Here is a 17,396-nt window from a genome sequence, read left to right on the forward strand (position 1 = left end):
TCTTCATCCGAAGAACACTTTATGCTAAGACTCGCCGAGTTGTATGAACAACTCGCCGAGTCCGTTCTTGATCTATGAAGATTGCCTTGGACTCGCCGAGTCAGGGCATTGACTCGCCGAGTCCTAACATGGGTGAGTTCAGCTCCCAACTCACCGAGTTACCCCCTGTGACTCACGACTCAACTCGATACATCATGAAGGGACCAAATCGGTGACTCGCGACCAGACTCGCCGAGTCGCCGCCATGCATCCACCAAATACACCGATTTACTCGATTTCAGTCCATGCCATTCATAGATCTGGACTTCTAGGACACAAATCACACGTAAAGTTTCCAACTTTACGTGTGGATATTCACTAATGTGGATTTTAGGGTGCAAAATGCCTCAAAAGGGTAGATCTAGGATGAACAAGCCACATAGGGCCATAAAGCTAACAGATCTGAGCTCCTGGAGCTCAATCTTGCCTAGATCTAAAGGTTAATCCACTTATTACGAAACATTAAGCACAAACAAGCTTGAAGAGTTGCTCAAGAGTGTCCCAAATGAAATCCTAAGCATAGAAACAGGGGAAGAACGAGATATACCTCAAGGAAAATGTTGAAATGACACAAAGATGGCTGATCTCCTTCTCCTCTTCTTGATCTACTCCTCTTTCTCCTCAAAACCTTCAAGAACACACCAAAAACACTTCAATCTCTCAAGGAAATAAGGGAAAACGATGTTGGGGGATTTCTGGGGGTGAATGGGGACGAGGTGGGGCGGAATGAGGGTTTAAATAGGGTGCAAACCCTTGAAACTTAGGGTTTCATCCAGAAGCGGTGACTCGCCGAGTTGCCCACTTAAACGTGTCCTGAGTCTCGTCCCTACTCGGTGAGTCGGACCTTATGACTCGCCGAGTCCAAGGCTAAAATAGGGCAATTGCTCAAATAAAATTCACATACCGGAAACCAGGTGCTACACAATCTTCATCGGAATCATCGAGTTGCTCATCCAACTCGTCGAGTTCAAGGCCATCTTCATACAACTCTCCGTGTCAACCTTGTGACTCGCCGAGTACCTTCAGCCCTTAAGCCATACAGACTCATTTAAGCCATGCAATGGCTCCAAATTACAGATCCAAGCTTCTAGAGCATGCTTTTCACGTAAAGTTGCAAATTTTACGTGTATGCATGGCTAAAAAGGCTCTTAATGGCAATTCTAAGCTCTTAATGGGATTTCATGCACAAGGAGGATTGCAATCACCCCCATACTCACAACTTTATGACTCTACGACTTAGGAAGGGTCTAGATCTGAAGTTACAACTTTAGATCTAGCCCATAGCTCCCCATATCAACTCAAAATCCATAAAACCCTAAAACTCAACCAAAAGAAAAGAGATCTAGAAGGAAAGGGAAGTAAGATTGCAACTTGATACCTCCAGAAGATGCTAGTGAGGTAAATTTTGCTTCACACACCTTCCTTGCTTCAACTCCTTTGCTCTTCAAGCTTTTCCCTCCTAGCCAGCCTTCTTTCCAAGGCTTAAATCACACCACGAAGAGTACCACACGAATTAGGGTTTCATCTGCCAGCTCCTACTCGTCGAGTCGCTTTATGGACTCGGCGAGTAGGTCACTAAACATGCGATCCCACCCCGTTACTACTCGACGAGTAAGGCAACCAACTCGTCGAGTAGGAATTAAAACCAAAGAATCTTTTATATAATCAATACCTGAGAATCGGGGCGTTACACATTTGTAGTTACATTAAGAATTTTCGAAAGAATGGGCACTATATCTACTGGTTGCAACTCTTCTTTCATCACCCTAATACCAAAAGTATCAGATCCTCTGAATCTGGTGGAGTTTAGACCCATAAGCCTAATTGGGTGTTTGTACAAAATATTAGCCAAGCTTCTTACTGTCTATTTAAATCAAGTGGTTGGATTTGTGATTGATGAAGTACAATCACCATACAATGAAGGAAAAAGCATTCTTAACAGACCGTTGATTATGAACGAGATTTATTCATGGGTCAGAAAGAGAAAAAAGAAAGATGTATTTACTTGATGTGGACTTTGAAAAAGCCTTTGACTTTGTTAATTGGCAATACTTGGACTCCATTATGTCTCAAATGAACTTTGGTTGTAAATGGAGACAATGGATTTTGGGATTCCCCTCTTCATCGCGAGCCTCCGTGTTAGTCAAGGGATCACCCATTGAAGAATTCTCTATAACAAAAGAGGTCCGTCAGGGAGATCCTCTCTCCCCATTCCTCTTTCGTCATCTCTATGGAAGTATTGAATATTGCTGTCAAATGGGCCAAAGAAAACTCTCTGATACGGGGGGTCAAGCTTCTCTTCAATGGTCCACATTTATCTCACTTGTTCTACGCGGATGATGCCATTTTCGCAGGTGAGTGGGAAAAATCTTGTATTAGAAATCTCTTGTCAATTCTTAAATGCTTCCATATCTCATCAAGATTAAAAGTTAATTTTCATAAATCCTGTTTATTTGGTATCGACACCTCTGAAACGGAATTAAAAGACATGGCCAAAATTCTTGGTTGCATAGAAGGCTCCTTCCAATTAACATACAGAAGGCTCCTTCCCATTCGCAGGTGAATGAGACAAATCTTGTATTAGAAATCTCTTGGCAATTCTTAAATGCTTCCATATCTCATCAAGATTAAAAGTTAATTTTCATAAATCCCGTTTATTTGGTATCGGCACCTCTGAAACGAAATTAAAAGACATGGCCAAAATTCTTGGTTGCTCAGAAGGCTCCTTTCGATTCACATACTTGGGAGTTCCAGTCAGGGAAAATATTGGGATTGAAAAAACATTGGAAACCCATCATCGATAAGTTTAGTTCGCGACTTTCTGATTGGAAGGCCAAATCTCTCTCTTTTGGGGGTCGTATCACTCTAATCAAATTAGTTCTAAACAGCTCACCTACGTACTTTATGTCCTGATTCAAATCACCAGAAGGCATCATTAACACTCTGGAAAAAAATCAAAAGGAATTTCCTATGGGGAGGAGGAGAATTAAAACATAAGATACATTGGATTAGTTGGTCAAAAATCACAACCCCTATTTCTGATGGCGATTTAAGGGTATCAACTCTTAAAGCATAAAATTTGTCACTTCTAATTAAATGGTGGTGGTGTTTGATAAATGAGAATGGAAGCCTCTAGAAGAGAGTCATCACAAGTCTACACAATTTGACCAAAAAACCAACACATTACATTGCCAGGAAAACCTCCAAAGGGGTATGGTACAATATGAAAAAAGCAGTGGAAACCTTGGGGGATTTTGGAGTAGACCCTTATCAGGTATTCAAGCTTATTCCTAGATCAGACATTCGAATCCTATTTTGGAAAAATGCATGGTGCGGTATGCCTCCGTTTCAAGAAAAGTTTCCCCATTTGTATAAGATCGAATCAATTAAAAGCTACACTCTTACCGACCGCTTAACAGTGAACGGTTTTTCTTGGTGCTGGAAAAAGCCTCCCTCCAACCCGACTGAGCTTCACGAATTGCTCCAACTATACAAGGAAATAGGTGATCAAAATGTCATTGGGGACTCTTCATCACATGATTTTCGTTTTTTGATGACAAAAGATGGTAAATATGTGGTGAATCGTATGAGGCGTTTTACAGATTCGAAAATGTCCTTATTTAAAGGGTTGTAGATTTGCTGGTCAAAGGTAATACCTCTGAAAGTTAGATGTTTCGCGTGGTGTGCCATGTTGAGTAAAATTCCGGTAGCAAACAATCTAATTGCAAGAGGGTTACAATTACAAAATCAAATGTGCACGTTGTGTAACAATGATCGTGAATCGGTGGAACATCTTTTTCTTCATTGTGCATTAGCCAAGTTTGTTCAGGATCTTTAAATGGCATGGGGTTACTGATCGAAGGTTCACTAGTTCTACGAAATTTCTTAACACAAGTATTATCTAGGAGAAATGTCAAAAGAAGAAACTAATTGGAGATGTTATACTATTCAATGTATTATGGTATATATGGATTGCCGACAACACCTTCAAAAATATTCGAGTTGTTCCAGCAAAGGTCGTGAATGATATTATCTCAAACTCATACTCATGGTGCAAACATAGGAGTCGTATGAGTTGTGGAAGTTGGGCTGAGTGGAGCTGCTCGCCGTTTGCTCATTTATCTATTTTCTCTTAATTCTTTGTTTTTCTAGTTCTCCTCTGTATTTGTTCTCTTCCTATTTGTTTTCTTCCGGTTTGTATTGTCTCTCATGTCACGTTTTTAGTTACTTGCTAATCGTGACATTTTATATTAATGATATTTGTCGTTTCCAAAAAAAAAAAAAAAATTAACTGATAGTCGAAAAACTAATTGCTAGTTTATATAATGTAGCTGTTAAAAATGTTATATGATAAAACTAATTGATAACTGAAAATGTAAAATGATGTGTAGAAATCATATACGTCATTTTTCATTTCATATTGTATTGTATCTGTTCTTTAAACTTTTTAAAATGACATCTTTTAATAGCTTATATTTTAAGTTAATAATGCAATTATCGATAAAAGTAAATTGTGAAATAATTTTAATTTTTTCTCCAAATGATATTTTAATAGTGTATAATTATTAGGCGAGACGGTGTGAGTTCGGCAATGTACTCGGTGGGTTCGACACACACGGGCCGAGTACTTGGCAAGCCAAGCTAGGCTCGAGAAGTCGGTGACCAAATGCAGACGAGAGAGAAAAGAGTTTTCAATTGGAAAGTTCCATTAATGGTCCCTATAAATTCTCTTTTACTTCACTTTCTACCCTAAACTCAACTTGTAAATAATATATTAACCCTTCAACTTTATAAAAATTGTCATTTTGACTTATTGCCTTTCATATTTAATAATCTTTATTAATTAAAGTAAACTAATTCATATAAGTTAATTGTTATTAATATTCTTTGTGTCCTCATTTTAAATTATATGAAGTTTTACTTGTAATATTATTTTACTATTTTTTTTTAAAATTTTTTTATTTTGTATTTTTGTATTTTATTTAGATGTGTTTGTTGTATTTTTTATTGAATTTTAATGAAATTGTAGTTTTACATTAAATTGGTTAAATTGATTATTTTTAATATAAATTAATTTTAAAAAAAAAAAGATGACAAGTGTAAAAACCTACGCCGTGAAAATGACAAGTGTGACAAGCAGTGTGATAAATATAATGTGACGCTGATGTGGATCGTGACAAACGTGACACCACACCCACCAACCTTACACTTATGATCGAACATAAAGTTATTTTATGATGATTCTTGATAAATAAATAGGTAAACATAAAGTTATTTTATGATGACTCTTGATAAATAAATAGGTAAACGTGTAAATATCTATATCCATTGTTGAGTATTTTATATACTTTTAAAACGAAGAAATAACAAACCCATTGTTGAGTATTTTATATACTTTTAAAACGACGAAATAACAAACGTTAAATATAGCTTTAACAAAAAATAAATATTCAATAATCAACACTTAATATTTTATGTATTTTTAATAGTATTTGGGGAATATTTTTTATATTTAATAAGAGGGTATATTTATAAGAACTTTTAAAAAAATTCCACAAGCTCGTTGAAAAGATACTCATAGTAGTTTCCTATAATCATAAATATATTTATTATTTCACTTGACAAACATGACAACTTAAACAAAAGATAATTAATAACTTGATATAATGTGTCAAACATAACCTAAGAAGTGGTTTAGATAAAAGTTATGTAATGAGTTTTGCAAATAATTTTTAGTTGATAATCACTAATTTTATATTCTTGTGAAATTGTCATATGTGTATGTGAAAACGATAATACTAGCCATTTTTTAGGGTTTTTTTTTATCATAAAATAGCCACAAAATGAAAAATGATCTAAATAGACATATCATACTTCAGTTTTGGAGATTATAAAGTCGCATTTTGTAAGCTCTTAAATAGGACGATTGTGTTGTTTTTTAAATTTTCAAAACAAAGTGTATAACACTTATTTCATTACATAGAATAATGGATCCCATATACAAATACACGAACAACAAAAAAATATAAATATTTAAGTTATAGAAGGGGGTAACACCACTAAAATGTCGTTTGTTAACTCCCATTAAAGAGGAGACAATAGAGGGTTCACCATTTTAGTTCAATATGCGGTTTGAAAGACAACACCACATGTCAAATGGAGTTATCTCAACATATTTCAAAATGAGTTCATCAAATAGAATTCAACAAAAAAATCTTCCCTAACCTACCCATAATCTTTCATAATATTATAAGAACTAGTCCCAACACCATAACTGGAATCAAGAAAAATTCCACGGATCGATCTGAGTTATGTTTCATGGCCTTTGGATGTGTGGTAAGATGCTTTTGTAATGTATACATTATGTATTTGCAGTTATAATTTAACTAATACTTGTATTATTTTCTAGATTCAGGCGTTTCTAAGGCACATTATGCCATTGATATTTATAAGTAGGATCCCCTAAATGAGAGTTAATTAGGGTCCATGGTAATAGCAGTTTCCTTGGAGGGAAACCACGACGATATACTATTAACGTTTGGTTTAGGAATTACAGAGAGTAGCAAAGGTTAGACCGGGTTCTTATGGAGGCTCAAGGAATGTCTTGGGGGACAGTAGGGAAGTCACATTCAAAAGAAATATTTCAAATTCAATAAAATTGGCCTTACGTATTGTATACTTGGATTCATATCTTGCATACTGTTGTATGAATGTTGGTCAGAATTTACAGTCTATAATTGGTCGCAATAATGCAATGAAACAGTTGTATTGGTAGGCATGAAAAAATTATAACATATTTAATTTTCAGTTGTCTTTAGATAGCCTTCAACAAACAATCAACAACGAAAATACACTTGATTGACTGGACAATATTGCTATTGTGAAATGAGAAAAGTCCTTTTCCCATTAACACATTTCAATATTTTGTCAACTGATATTCCGCAGATCATGCTAAGGTTATCAATGGGTAAACATGATTTAATGATAATGACTATCACTGAAGTTTTCCATTAGTCAATGCCACAAGTGCTCATGACTCGACTGAACTTAGGTAAATGGATATTTAGAAAATACTTGTCTATATTTAATGATATACATAACTAATTAAGCATTAAATTGAAATAAAGCTTTTAGGGGGTAGTACGGTGATCTCACACCTGCTAGACTAAGCTTTCGTAGGAGGATGCATAAGTGTCGAGCCTAACGGGCAAGACATGTGTATAGCTTCAACTATGAAGTAAATGATTCTTTGCAAACTGCATATATACATCTCAATCGCATGATTTATAGATGTGGAAAATGACAAAAAAAAGTGGTGTACCGTGTGAGCACACGATAACAACGATGAGATCGTTTAACAAGCCATATATTCATAATCTTGTTAACTATAATTTGACATATGTTGTCTATCGAATTGTATATCAAACAAAAACTATGAACCCTCTACCACGACCTCCTAAATGAGAATTACCAAAAGACATTTTAGTGATGTTACCCCCCTCTGAAACCTAAATATTTACATATATTTATTGTTTGTTTAATTGTATATGAGATACACTATTCTGTGTAATAAAAGAAGTGTTATCCACTTTTATTTGAAAATTTTAAAGAAAATACAATCATCCTATTTAGGAGCTTACAAAATATGCCTTTATGACCCACACAATTAGAGTGTGTATGTCTATGGATAATCTTTGCTACATAGAAGACAATGAAAAAATAATCACCACAAACGGAATTCGTATGAAAAGGTTATAAAAGTTCAATTTTTTTTTTTTTTTTTGGTTTTATCTTTTTTTTTCTTCATATTTTTCAATGAGCATACAACTTTGGTCTTAAAAAAATATGCATTCCCGTCACCCGAAACAGAATTCATATAAAAAGTGTTATGAAAGTTCAAAGTTAGAAAAAATTAGGTTTTGATAGGCATAATCTATGAAAATCCATCTAGAGAATACTTGTTTTTTTAACGGAAAAAAAAAATGACAAGACAAAAAATACTAAAAAGGAAAATGCAAATAACATCACCTTTAGCGGTCGGCACCCATATTTTTGTAGATAACGTCACTTTTAACAGATAACGTTACTTTTAGATGATCATTTGCGAAAATTGTAGTTATTTAAGTTATTTTTATTTTATGGCTACTTTATGATAACAAATATAACTATTATGATTATTTTATTTTTATACTATAATCTTACGGTTGATATTGATATATAAAATTTCTGGAAACATATAATTTTCAAAACATAACATGTTCTTAAAATACGATTTCCCTTTATTTGATGGCGATGAGAGATTGAGAGATATTTGATGTGATGAACTACAATGACTTAGTCTAAATACTTTTCAGAAAATTTTGACCGACAAGTTCTTTTTTCTTATTTCACATTTGTTTTTTAATAATATAATGTTCAATATAGTATTCAAAAATATAAAACGATTAAAGCTGCAAATCTTTTTCATGCTACCTAAATGTCGCCTCACTAACCCAATTTGTTTTTAATACAACTTCACTATATTTAAAAAAATCGTTTAAAGTTATATGTAAGGCTATTAATGGTATCCGTTGTAGTTGATATATTTAATAAATTAAAAAGAATGAAATTGATGAAAAGTAATGATGAAAATGTATAGGCTAAAGTTTGTAATTGCAAATGATATGAAAAAACTTTTAATTAGAAAACCTCTCACAATAAGAGAAGTTATTTCTAAAGCTTATTTACGCAAAAACTCACATTATGACACTCGTTAAATTGAAAGAAAATTATAAGATAGGACGGTATGATAGATTAGATGCAGAATATCTTGAGTATCCTCAATACTTAAAAAAAACATAATTTTTTCTTTAGACCGTTCATAGTGGGCAACGCCAAAGGGCGTTATGATGAGTTGGCCATCAAAAAACACCGGTATAACGGTTGGCACACCGCCCCCCTTAGCCGTTATACCGCGTTACGTTATGATGCGTTTTGGTGATAACAGGTGCAAATGAGCATTTTTCGATTCAAAATTAATTTTCAACGGCACAACTATAGTTTTCAACCGTTGTAAAACGGTCAAAAACATAAAAAAACAAAAAATCAATCATTCTACCTCTTTTACACACACACACACACATATATATATATACCTTTATTTTTTTTACCTACAATCTTATATCAAACCTTTAAAAAATTTCTCTTTTCATAACTATGGATCAAAACCCCAACATTCCTCCTCCAAACACAAATACACCTCCGCCTCTTGGTTTTGCACAATACGTCCCCAACACTTAAGGCAACTTTTTCAATCCCGGCTCACACCCACCATATTTCACTACAACCCTTCCACAAAACCTTTTCAACACATTTGCTACAATGCAACAAAATACCCCACAACCACCACCCACCTAGCAAACGGTACCCGAGACGTAAGCGGGAGGGGAGGGGGGGGGGGAACGAAAAAAAAGTGACCCATAAAGGGAGAGCACGAAGGAAAGGGAAAGCGGTTACGGTTGAGCAATCAGAAGACGAACCTCCAACATGGTGGACCGCGGAGGAGGAATACGCGTTGGCGGTCGGTTGGTGCGGGACATCCAAAAATCCAACAAAAGAAAACGATATGCGAAAGGTTGCTTTTTGGGAAACCGTGATTGTTAAATTTCGTACAATTTTGAAGAAAGATGAAAAGTACCACAATCACGACATGTTGAGTAGCAAATGGATTCAAATAAGCAAGAAATGCACAAATTTCAATTTTATCCATAACAAACTTTCCTCGCACAAGCAAAGTGGTGACCGATTTTGATGTTTATAGAGCAGCGAGGGAGCAATATCATATCGAGACCGGTCACGTTTTTTAGCACGAAAAAATTTGGGAGATTGTCAAGGAACACCCACAGTGGAATAAAACGGACACATTTACCAAACAACAATCGAAGAGGTCGCGCGAATCGGGTTTGGTCGATGTTTCGGACGCACGCATAGATATCGACCTCAATGTGGACACGGATGAGATACCGGATGACTTGAACAACCTTGAAGAGATCTCCCTGCCTCGACGACCGATAGGCCGCGACAAAGCGATGCGTGCTCAACGAAACACGGATGAAGCTGAAAGTAGACGTCGAGAGCAAGCCGAAATGAAACAAAAATTTGACGAGCACAACGAAATCACGCATAAAAGATATGAGTTGCAACAAGATCATTTTGAATTCCTGCGTCGTGAAGCCGATGACGATCGTATTGCGAAAGATTTGACAATTCTTCAAACTAGCAAGGAGAATTTACCACCGAGACGGTTGAAGACACTTCGAAAAATAAAGGCGAAGATTGAACAGAAATATTTAGACCAAGATTAGTGTTTTTTTTTTGTTGTAATGTTTGTTTTTGTCAATGTTTTTTTTTCGGTCTATGTTTTTTTTCGTAGTAATGTCGTTTATGTTTTTTTCGTTGTGATGTAGTTTTTAATTAGTATTTATTTTAATTATGTGTTATTTAATTTATATGTTTTTTAAAAATTATTATGATATAAATTAAAAAAATAAAACAAATAGAAAAATGGAAATTACAAACATAAAAAAAAAAAAAGAAAATGATAGTTGTTATTACATGTTATTTGATGTTGTCCATTTCTAACTTGTGTGTTATAACACCAAAAGTATGAATAAGATGATGCGGTGAACACTTTCTGAGTGATAATATGTAATAACATGTTGCCCACACCCAACAACCGTAATAATAATACACAAGTTGAGGGATAATCAACTTTATGAAATATGAACCCCTACTCCCTTATCGATACCTTTCTTTCTACTTGTATGATATGTATTATTAATTGTATCAAAATGTATGAGTTGAGAGAGATGAATTTTTATATATTATGTTAGGGAGACGTTTGAAAGTGAGAGCTGAAAAAAATATTGATATGATGATTATAAAGCATTTGGATTGAAAGAGATGAAATGAATAGACATTTTCCATCTTAAGAATCAAATAGATAGGTAGGTATTTGTATTTAAACGAATAAAACTCAATATTTTTATTGTTTTTATATTGGGAAATCAGATATTCTATTATTTTATTTTTAGTCATTAAGTCAAAACAGATATTAAAATCAAAATAAATAATTAATAAAGATAATTAGTGGAGACCATACCATAGCTTAATAGGTAAATAAATAGGAAAGAAATGGAAAAATATTTTTTTTGTTATATACTTTTATTTATAATAGCATTATTATATAATATAAGTTATAAATTATAAAATATAATATAATATAAAATAACTTGTCTCTGTGCTGATTTCCGTTGCAAACCAAAACCCTCTCACATCAAAGCACCCCTCTTCTCTTCTGTATCTTCACCATGTGAAAGTGAAACCCCCTTAATTTACAAATTACAGCCCCTCCCTCTTCATCTCTCTAGTTCTGTACACACACCGCGGCACATACTTCGATATACTCTCATATATACGTATATACATATACGTATCAACCGATTGTAGTCATCATCTTCAGCTTGATTCAGGGGAGTGTGCAAGCTGGCACCATTGCATGCTCTCCCAAGAAACTTTACTCTTTAAAACCCCAATTCATTTTCCTCAACTTTTCACTCTAATTTCTTAATTTTGCTGTTGTGGGTTTTGTCGGTTTAGGTTTGATTTCGTAGATCTGTCGCTTTTGTGCCCTGAATCTGGCCCTAATATGAAACTGGTTCAAAAAGATTCAGAGAAGATCATATGGGATCAGATGAGAACCCACGCTTCGAACAATACATCACCCATTTTGTCAAATCGGGTCGGCAGTGGGTTACCCAAGCTTATGCTGTATCTTATCTCTTTCGTCTGTGCAACTTACCTTGTTTACACTCTCAAGCTTCTCAACACCCCTAATTTGCCTTGTGGCGAACATGATTTGATATTTTCTTCTCGTGCTTCGTCACAGAACGTTACGCTTACGCCGGCGATCGTTGCACCGGAGAAAACGGAGCTCAAACACATAGTTTTTGGCATTGCAGCGTCGGCAAAGCTCTGGGAGAAACGGAAGAATTACATCAAGTTGTGGTGGAAGAAAGAGGCGAAAATGAGGGGGATTGTGTGGTTAGACAACCCAGTCAAAACCCAACCTGATGATGGTCTGCCGCCGTTAAAAATTTCCGGCGATACCGCGCATTTTGCTTATAAGAACAAACAGGGTCACCGGTCGGCGATTCGGATATCCAGGATTATTTCGGAGACGATACGATTAGGGATGGATAATGTAAGGTGGTTTGTAATGGGGGACGATGACACAGTGTTCATCACTGATAATCTTGTTAGGGTTTTGAACAAGTACGATCACAATCAATATTACTACATCGGAAGCTTGTCGGAAAGTCATCTCCAGAACATATACTTCAGCTACGGCATGGCGTACGGCGGCGGCGGTTTTGCTATCAGCTATCCCTTAGCTAAAGCTCTGGAGAAGATGCAAGATCGGTGTATTCAGAGGTATCCCGGACTGTACGGCTCCGACGATCGGATGCAGGCGTGTATGGCTGAGCTCGGTGTGCCACTCACCAAAGAACTCGGCTTTCACCAGGTTAGTGAAACCTAAAACCTTTCAATTCTCGTCGTTTTTTCTTTCTAGGATTGTACATTGTGCAAAATTAGTTGTGCTTTTCATCTAATAATCTCCAAAGATTGCTCTAACAGATCAATGGGGGGTAAAACCCATCTCCAGAATGGTATTGAATTGCATAACGATGTTGTGACTTGTAAGTAATGCTTGCTTGGTTGCACCTAAAATGGTCAAGAACAAAATTTTCTTGGTTGTTGCAACTTGCAAGTGGTCTATTACTTTCCAAATTGCAAACATTTTGTATTTATGATTGCAACGTCTCCCTTTTCTGCTAATTTCCAAGTTAAAGTTACATTTTTACCTTGATCCTGAAGAAATTCTTTGTTTTATTACCATTAAAACTCATTCTAGATATTAAACCTATAAGAAAAAACATTTTATCATTATTAACAACTCCAGTATAGAACAGGATCTATTTATCTAAGCATTCATTTAGAAGATGATGATATATACTTTATAAATTTAGTGGGACACACAATGAAGAAATATATGTCTCCATTTATTATGTGAAGAAAACTAAACATAAAATGGAAAAATGTCACTTTTATGATATATGTCTTTTGCTAGGATTTTAACCATATCAATGTGAGAATGCCCATAAGTGTACACCGACAAATCGTACTCAAATCTACCACTTTCACTACATTCTTCCTCATTTTTTTTTTCTGTAAACCAGAATTAAATTGTGTTATAATCACAAAATTCACCCATTATTCTTTTATTTGACAAAAAGCTTTCTTCATTTATAGTGAATGTGGTGATATTAAGCTTACAACACAGGTAAGGGAATGTAGATGTAGATAGTAGTCATAGTACTAGTAGGATTCTTTGTAGTCCAACAACATTTGACTCTTTTGTCCTTATCAACATTATTTTGTGGTTGTGAAAAAAAAAAAAAATTCCTTCATTCACTTTTCTTGAATTTCCATTTATAATTTCAGAGCAATAATTGGTGCACATGCTAACCTCCAAAATCCAACATTATTGATTTGTGTACTATTCTCATTAGCCTTATTGTATCCTATCTTTTCACTTGTCAAGATTTTTTGGTGTAAAGTTTGCTACTTTTAATACAGGAATGATATGGGTGACCCTTATAGTAAAAAAGCATGTCTGAGATGGGTTTTCTTTTTTCTTATTTCTTTTTTAATTTTTCTTTTTATTTACAGTATGACGTGTATGGAAACTTATTTGGGCTACTTGCTGCACACCCGGTGACACCAATAGTCTCATTACACCATCTTGATGTAGTCGAACCAATCTTTCCTGAAGTGACACGTGTCGAGGCTCTAAAAAGACTAATGCTACCAATGAAACTGGATTCGGCTGGACTTATCCAACAATCCATTTGTTATGACACTTCAAAAAGTTGGACAGTTTCGGTTTCTTGGGGATTTGCAATTCAAGTTTTTAGAGGAATCATGTCCCCACGTGAAGTCGAAATGCCTTCTAGAACTTTCTTGAATTGGTATCGACGAGCGGATTATACCGCGTACGCGTTCAATACGCGCCCGGTTGCCAGAAACCCGTGTCAGAAACCGTTTGTGTTTTATATGTCAAAAGTGCGGTTGAATTCGACTACGAATGAGACCGTGAGTGAATACGCGCGCCATCGTGTCCCTCATCCTCCTTGCAAATGGAAGATGTTGGATCCTTCGATTCTTGATAAAGTTGTTGTTTATAAAAGACCGGATCCGCAATTATGGGATAGGGTAAGTGTCAGTAATGGAAGGGTTGTTTTTTTTTTTTTTTTGGGGGAAATATCTGATAGAGTCCCAATATTTTGGATCAGTTTACGGTTTAATCCCAACTTTTTGATTATTTTATGATTTGTCCAAATTAACGAAACAGTCCTTATTATTTTTTCAATAGAAAACGACAATGACAATAAAACTAGATAATCGAAACTTGTCTTGGGATTAAACCGTAAACTGACACAAAATATTAAGACTCTATAGGAGATTTCCGTTTATTTTTTACTTAATCTAAACAATCGTTTGTTATTTATCATATTTTACACACAAGGGTAAAATGGTAATTTAATAGAGTAAAAAAAAGTATTTATGTATACAACACTTTATCCAATGGTCATTTAGTCAGATTCAGACGGTTTATTCAGTCTAAAAAGAAATAGTTTTTATGTATATAACATTGTATGTAGACATTTACCATCCATATATGACTTGTTAAGAAAAAGAAGAAATAAATGTTTTTGATTTTTATATAATGTTTAATTTTTTTTTTTTGCAGTCTCCGAGGAGAAATTGTTGTAGGGTTTTGGAGTCGAAGAGGAAAGGGTTGGTTGTGGATGTTGGGTTATGTGGTGAAGGGGAGATAAGTGAAGTAGAATAACAAAAGCAAAAACCCATGGAAAGACTTTTGTTCTTGTCTTGTTTTCTTGTAAGGTACTTTCTTTTTTTTTTTATTTTTTTTATTTCTTTATGTTTATTTTTAGCATAATTTCTTAATTTTTCAATGCATTTTTAGCTTATTATCGTATATGAGTTCTTTGTTCTTCTCAAGTTCGCTGACACAATAGATTAGGAATTATGTCAATGTATAAACTTTTGTCGCTTACACGCAATAAAACACGATTATTGAGTGCATATTAGTGTTCTTAATTAATCTTCATTTTTACACACTCATGTCTTGGCTAAAATAATATCTTTAATGCATGTGTTTTTTGGCTTGAAATTTGACTGTGTAAGTAATGATACTTTTTGAAAGACTAATTAATATGCTAATTTTTTGGTGGTTGTATCATTTGAAAAGTATGTGTGGATATAGCTACAAGTGGAATAAAAAAAATATTAATTATGTGTTTGCTTAATGATGATTAGAATTTAGAAACGAATGGAAGAGATGAAATCAAATATATAATAATGTGACCGACACAAATAATAATAATTGGAAACATTGTGGTTTGGGGTTGGTGACTAATTATTATTTTTATTGAAAAGTGGGTCACCCTTTGTTCCGTTATGGTCAATTCTCAAAGATATAGGAAAAAACAAGATCTCTTGTTTTTATTTAAATATGTAACATATTTTATTTGTTTTTTAACATTGAAATTTATGACCCTTGTCTTCGAATCTAATCTAAGGGAGGGTTTATTATTATTATTATTTTTTATTCTCCTAATACTAATTCATTATTTTATGAGAGTTTTTAAGGTCGAGATCTAATATATGATTCTTATTAACTTTGTAAGAAGGTGTTATTAACTTTGTAAAAAGATGATCATAAAATCTGAAGATTCTATCAAAATGAAATAGTTACAAGCTAGTCAAAAAACGTGAAAAATATACATCGCTATTGATTAGAATACAAGTTATAAAATATTTAATAAGAATGAAAGGTTTAATACTATATCACATAAAAGCATATGATCATCATAAAAGTGAGAATCATGAACGTAAAACTTGAAGAACAAACTGTATCGTAAAGGAAAGAACTTGAAAAACAAACTGTATCGTAAAGGAACGAACCTAGAGACTTCAAGAGTTGTAAGGCTTGGGGGGGTTTTTGAGATTTCTTTTCAAAATCAAAAGTCTTTTTTATAAAAATCATTTTCTTAAAAGTTATTTTTAAGAAGGAAAAGTTAAAAGTTCATTTAAAAAAGACTTAACTGCACAAATGGTCAAATGGTCCCTGGTTTGCTTAAAATTACCACTTTGGACCAAAAAAGTTTAGGCTAGTACTAGAGGTTCAAAGTTTTCATTTTGTTGCTTGTTTGGTCCAATCTATTATGATTTTTCTCAAAATGACGGATTTGCCCCTGTTAATATTATTTTCTCCTTTTTTTTAATTGATTTTTCTGATTTTCATATTTAAAAAATAAAAAATAAAAAATAAAAGTAAATACAAATAAATCTCTCTCTCTCTCTCTCTCTCTCTCTCTCTCTCTCTCCCCGCTATTTCTCCTTCCTTCTCTCATTTGTTCTTCCTGGTTCTCAAGAAACGCCTCGCCGTTGACTCCACCACCGTTATCGCCATCAACCACCACCGCCTTTATCCCCTATCATCTCCACCACCCACCATCCATTTGTAAACCCTTACTCCGATCTCGTCGCCATCTTCTATTTCTGTAAAAATTCATTTTTTCGGCGATCTGAAAAAACTCCGCTGCAACTCGACGAAGCTCCAGATCTGTTAAACATCGTTCTTCCAGTGAGCCTCGTCTATCTCCATCTTTCTCCGCTTTCTTCATTATTAAACCCTACCGATTTAGTGATGACGTTCCGGAGAAGACGAAGGGCGGCGACGAGTTAGGGTTTTCAGAAAACCCTAATCGGTTATTTTTGTTTCAGCGCCATTATCATCCACCGAAAACCCTAGCTCTGTTATCTTCATCACCAAAACCTACTGTTGGTATGTATTGAACGACCCCCTTACCTTTTTCTTTCCAGATCCGATGAGAAAAAAGAGAAATAGGGTGACAAACAGATCTGCTGGTTAATTTCTTTTTCATATTTTTTGGCAGATCTGGCCTTGTTGGTGGTTTGGATGCCATTATGTGTTGATTACAGTCGATGGTATTTTAATGGTGGTGTGATGATCTGATGGAGAAAATGATGGGTTATATGGTCAGTGGTAGCTAATGGTGGGTAGTGTCAGTTGTGATAGATAAATTAGGTTTTTGGGTTGTGTCTGGTGGTAGTATAAGGTGGAATGGTGGTCACGGTGCTGGGAATGGAGACGGAGAAGGGTGATGTTGGGTGGTAATAGATGATGAAAGGTTCAGGTGAGGTTGAAG

The 17,396-nt window shown here is 34.7% G+C and overlaps 1 protein-coding gene across 1 annotated transcript; it reads left to right on the plus strand.

Annotated features, from left to right (window-relative positions):
• The first annotated feature begins 11,323 nt into the window (after positions 1 to 11,323).
• LOC145000318 (uncharacterized) lies at positions 11,324 to 15,246 on the plus strand. Its single transcript, XM_078959516.1, has 3 exons — positions 11,324 to 12,601; positions 13,810 to 14,352; positions 14,891 to 15,246. The coding sequence occupies exons 1-3, from the start codon at positions 11,726 to 11,728 to the stop codon at positions 14,990 to 14,992; spliced, it is 1,521 nt and encodes a 506-aa protein (XP_078815642.1). The 5' UTR covers positions 11,324 to 11,725; the 3' UTR covers positions 14,993 to 15,246.
• Positions 15,247 to 17,396: the final 2,150 nt, after the last annotated feature.

Source organism: Lactuca saligna, chromosome 6, assembly GCF_052625555.1.
Source record: "Lactuca saligna cultivar CGN05327 chromosome 6, ASM5262555v1, whole genome shotgun sequence".
In the NCBI taxonomy this organism is placed as follows: Eukaryota; Viridiplantae; Streptophyta; class Magnoliopsida; order Asterales; family Asteraceae; genus Lactuca; species Lactuca saligna.

Coding starts and splice junctions, on each gene's coding strand:
- LOC145000318 (XM_078959516.1), top strand. CDS start 11,726: ATGAAACTGGTTCAAAAAGATTCAGAGAAGATCATATGGGATCAGATG. Junction 12,602..13,809: donor AAGAACTCGGCTTTCACCAG/GTTAGTGAAACC, acceptor TTTTATTTACAG/TATGACGTGTATGGAAACTT. Junction 14,353..14,890: donor ATCCGCAATTATGGGATAGG/GTAAGTGTCAGT, acceptor TTTTTTTTGCAG/TCTCCGAGGAGAAATTGTTG.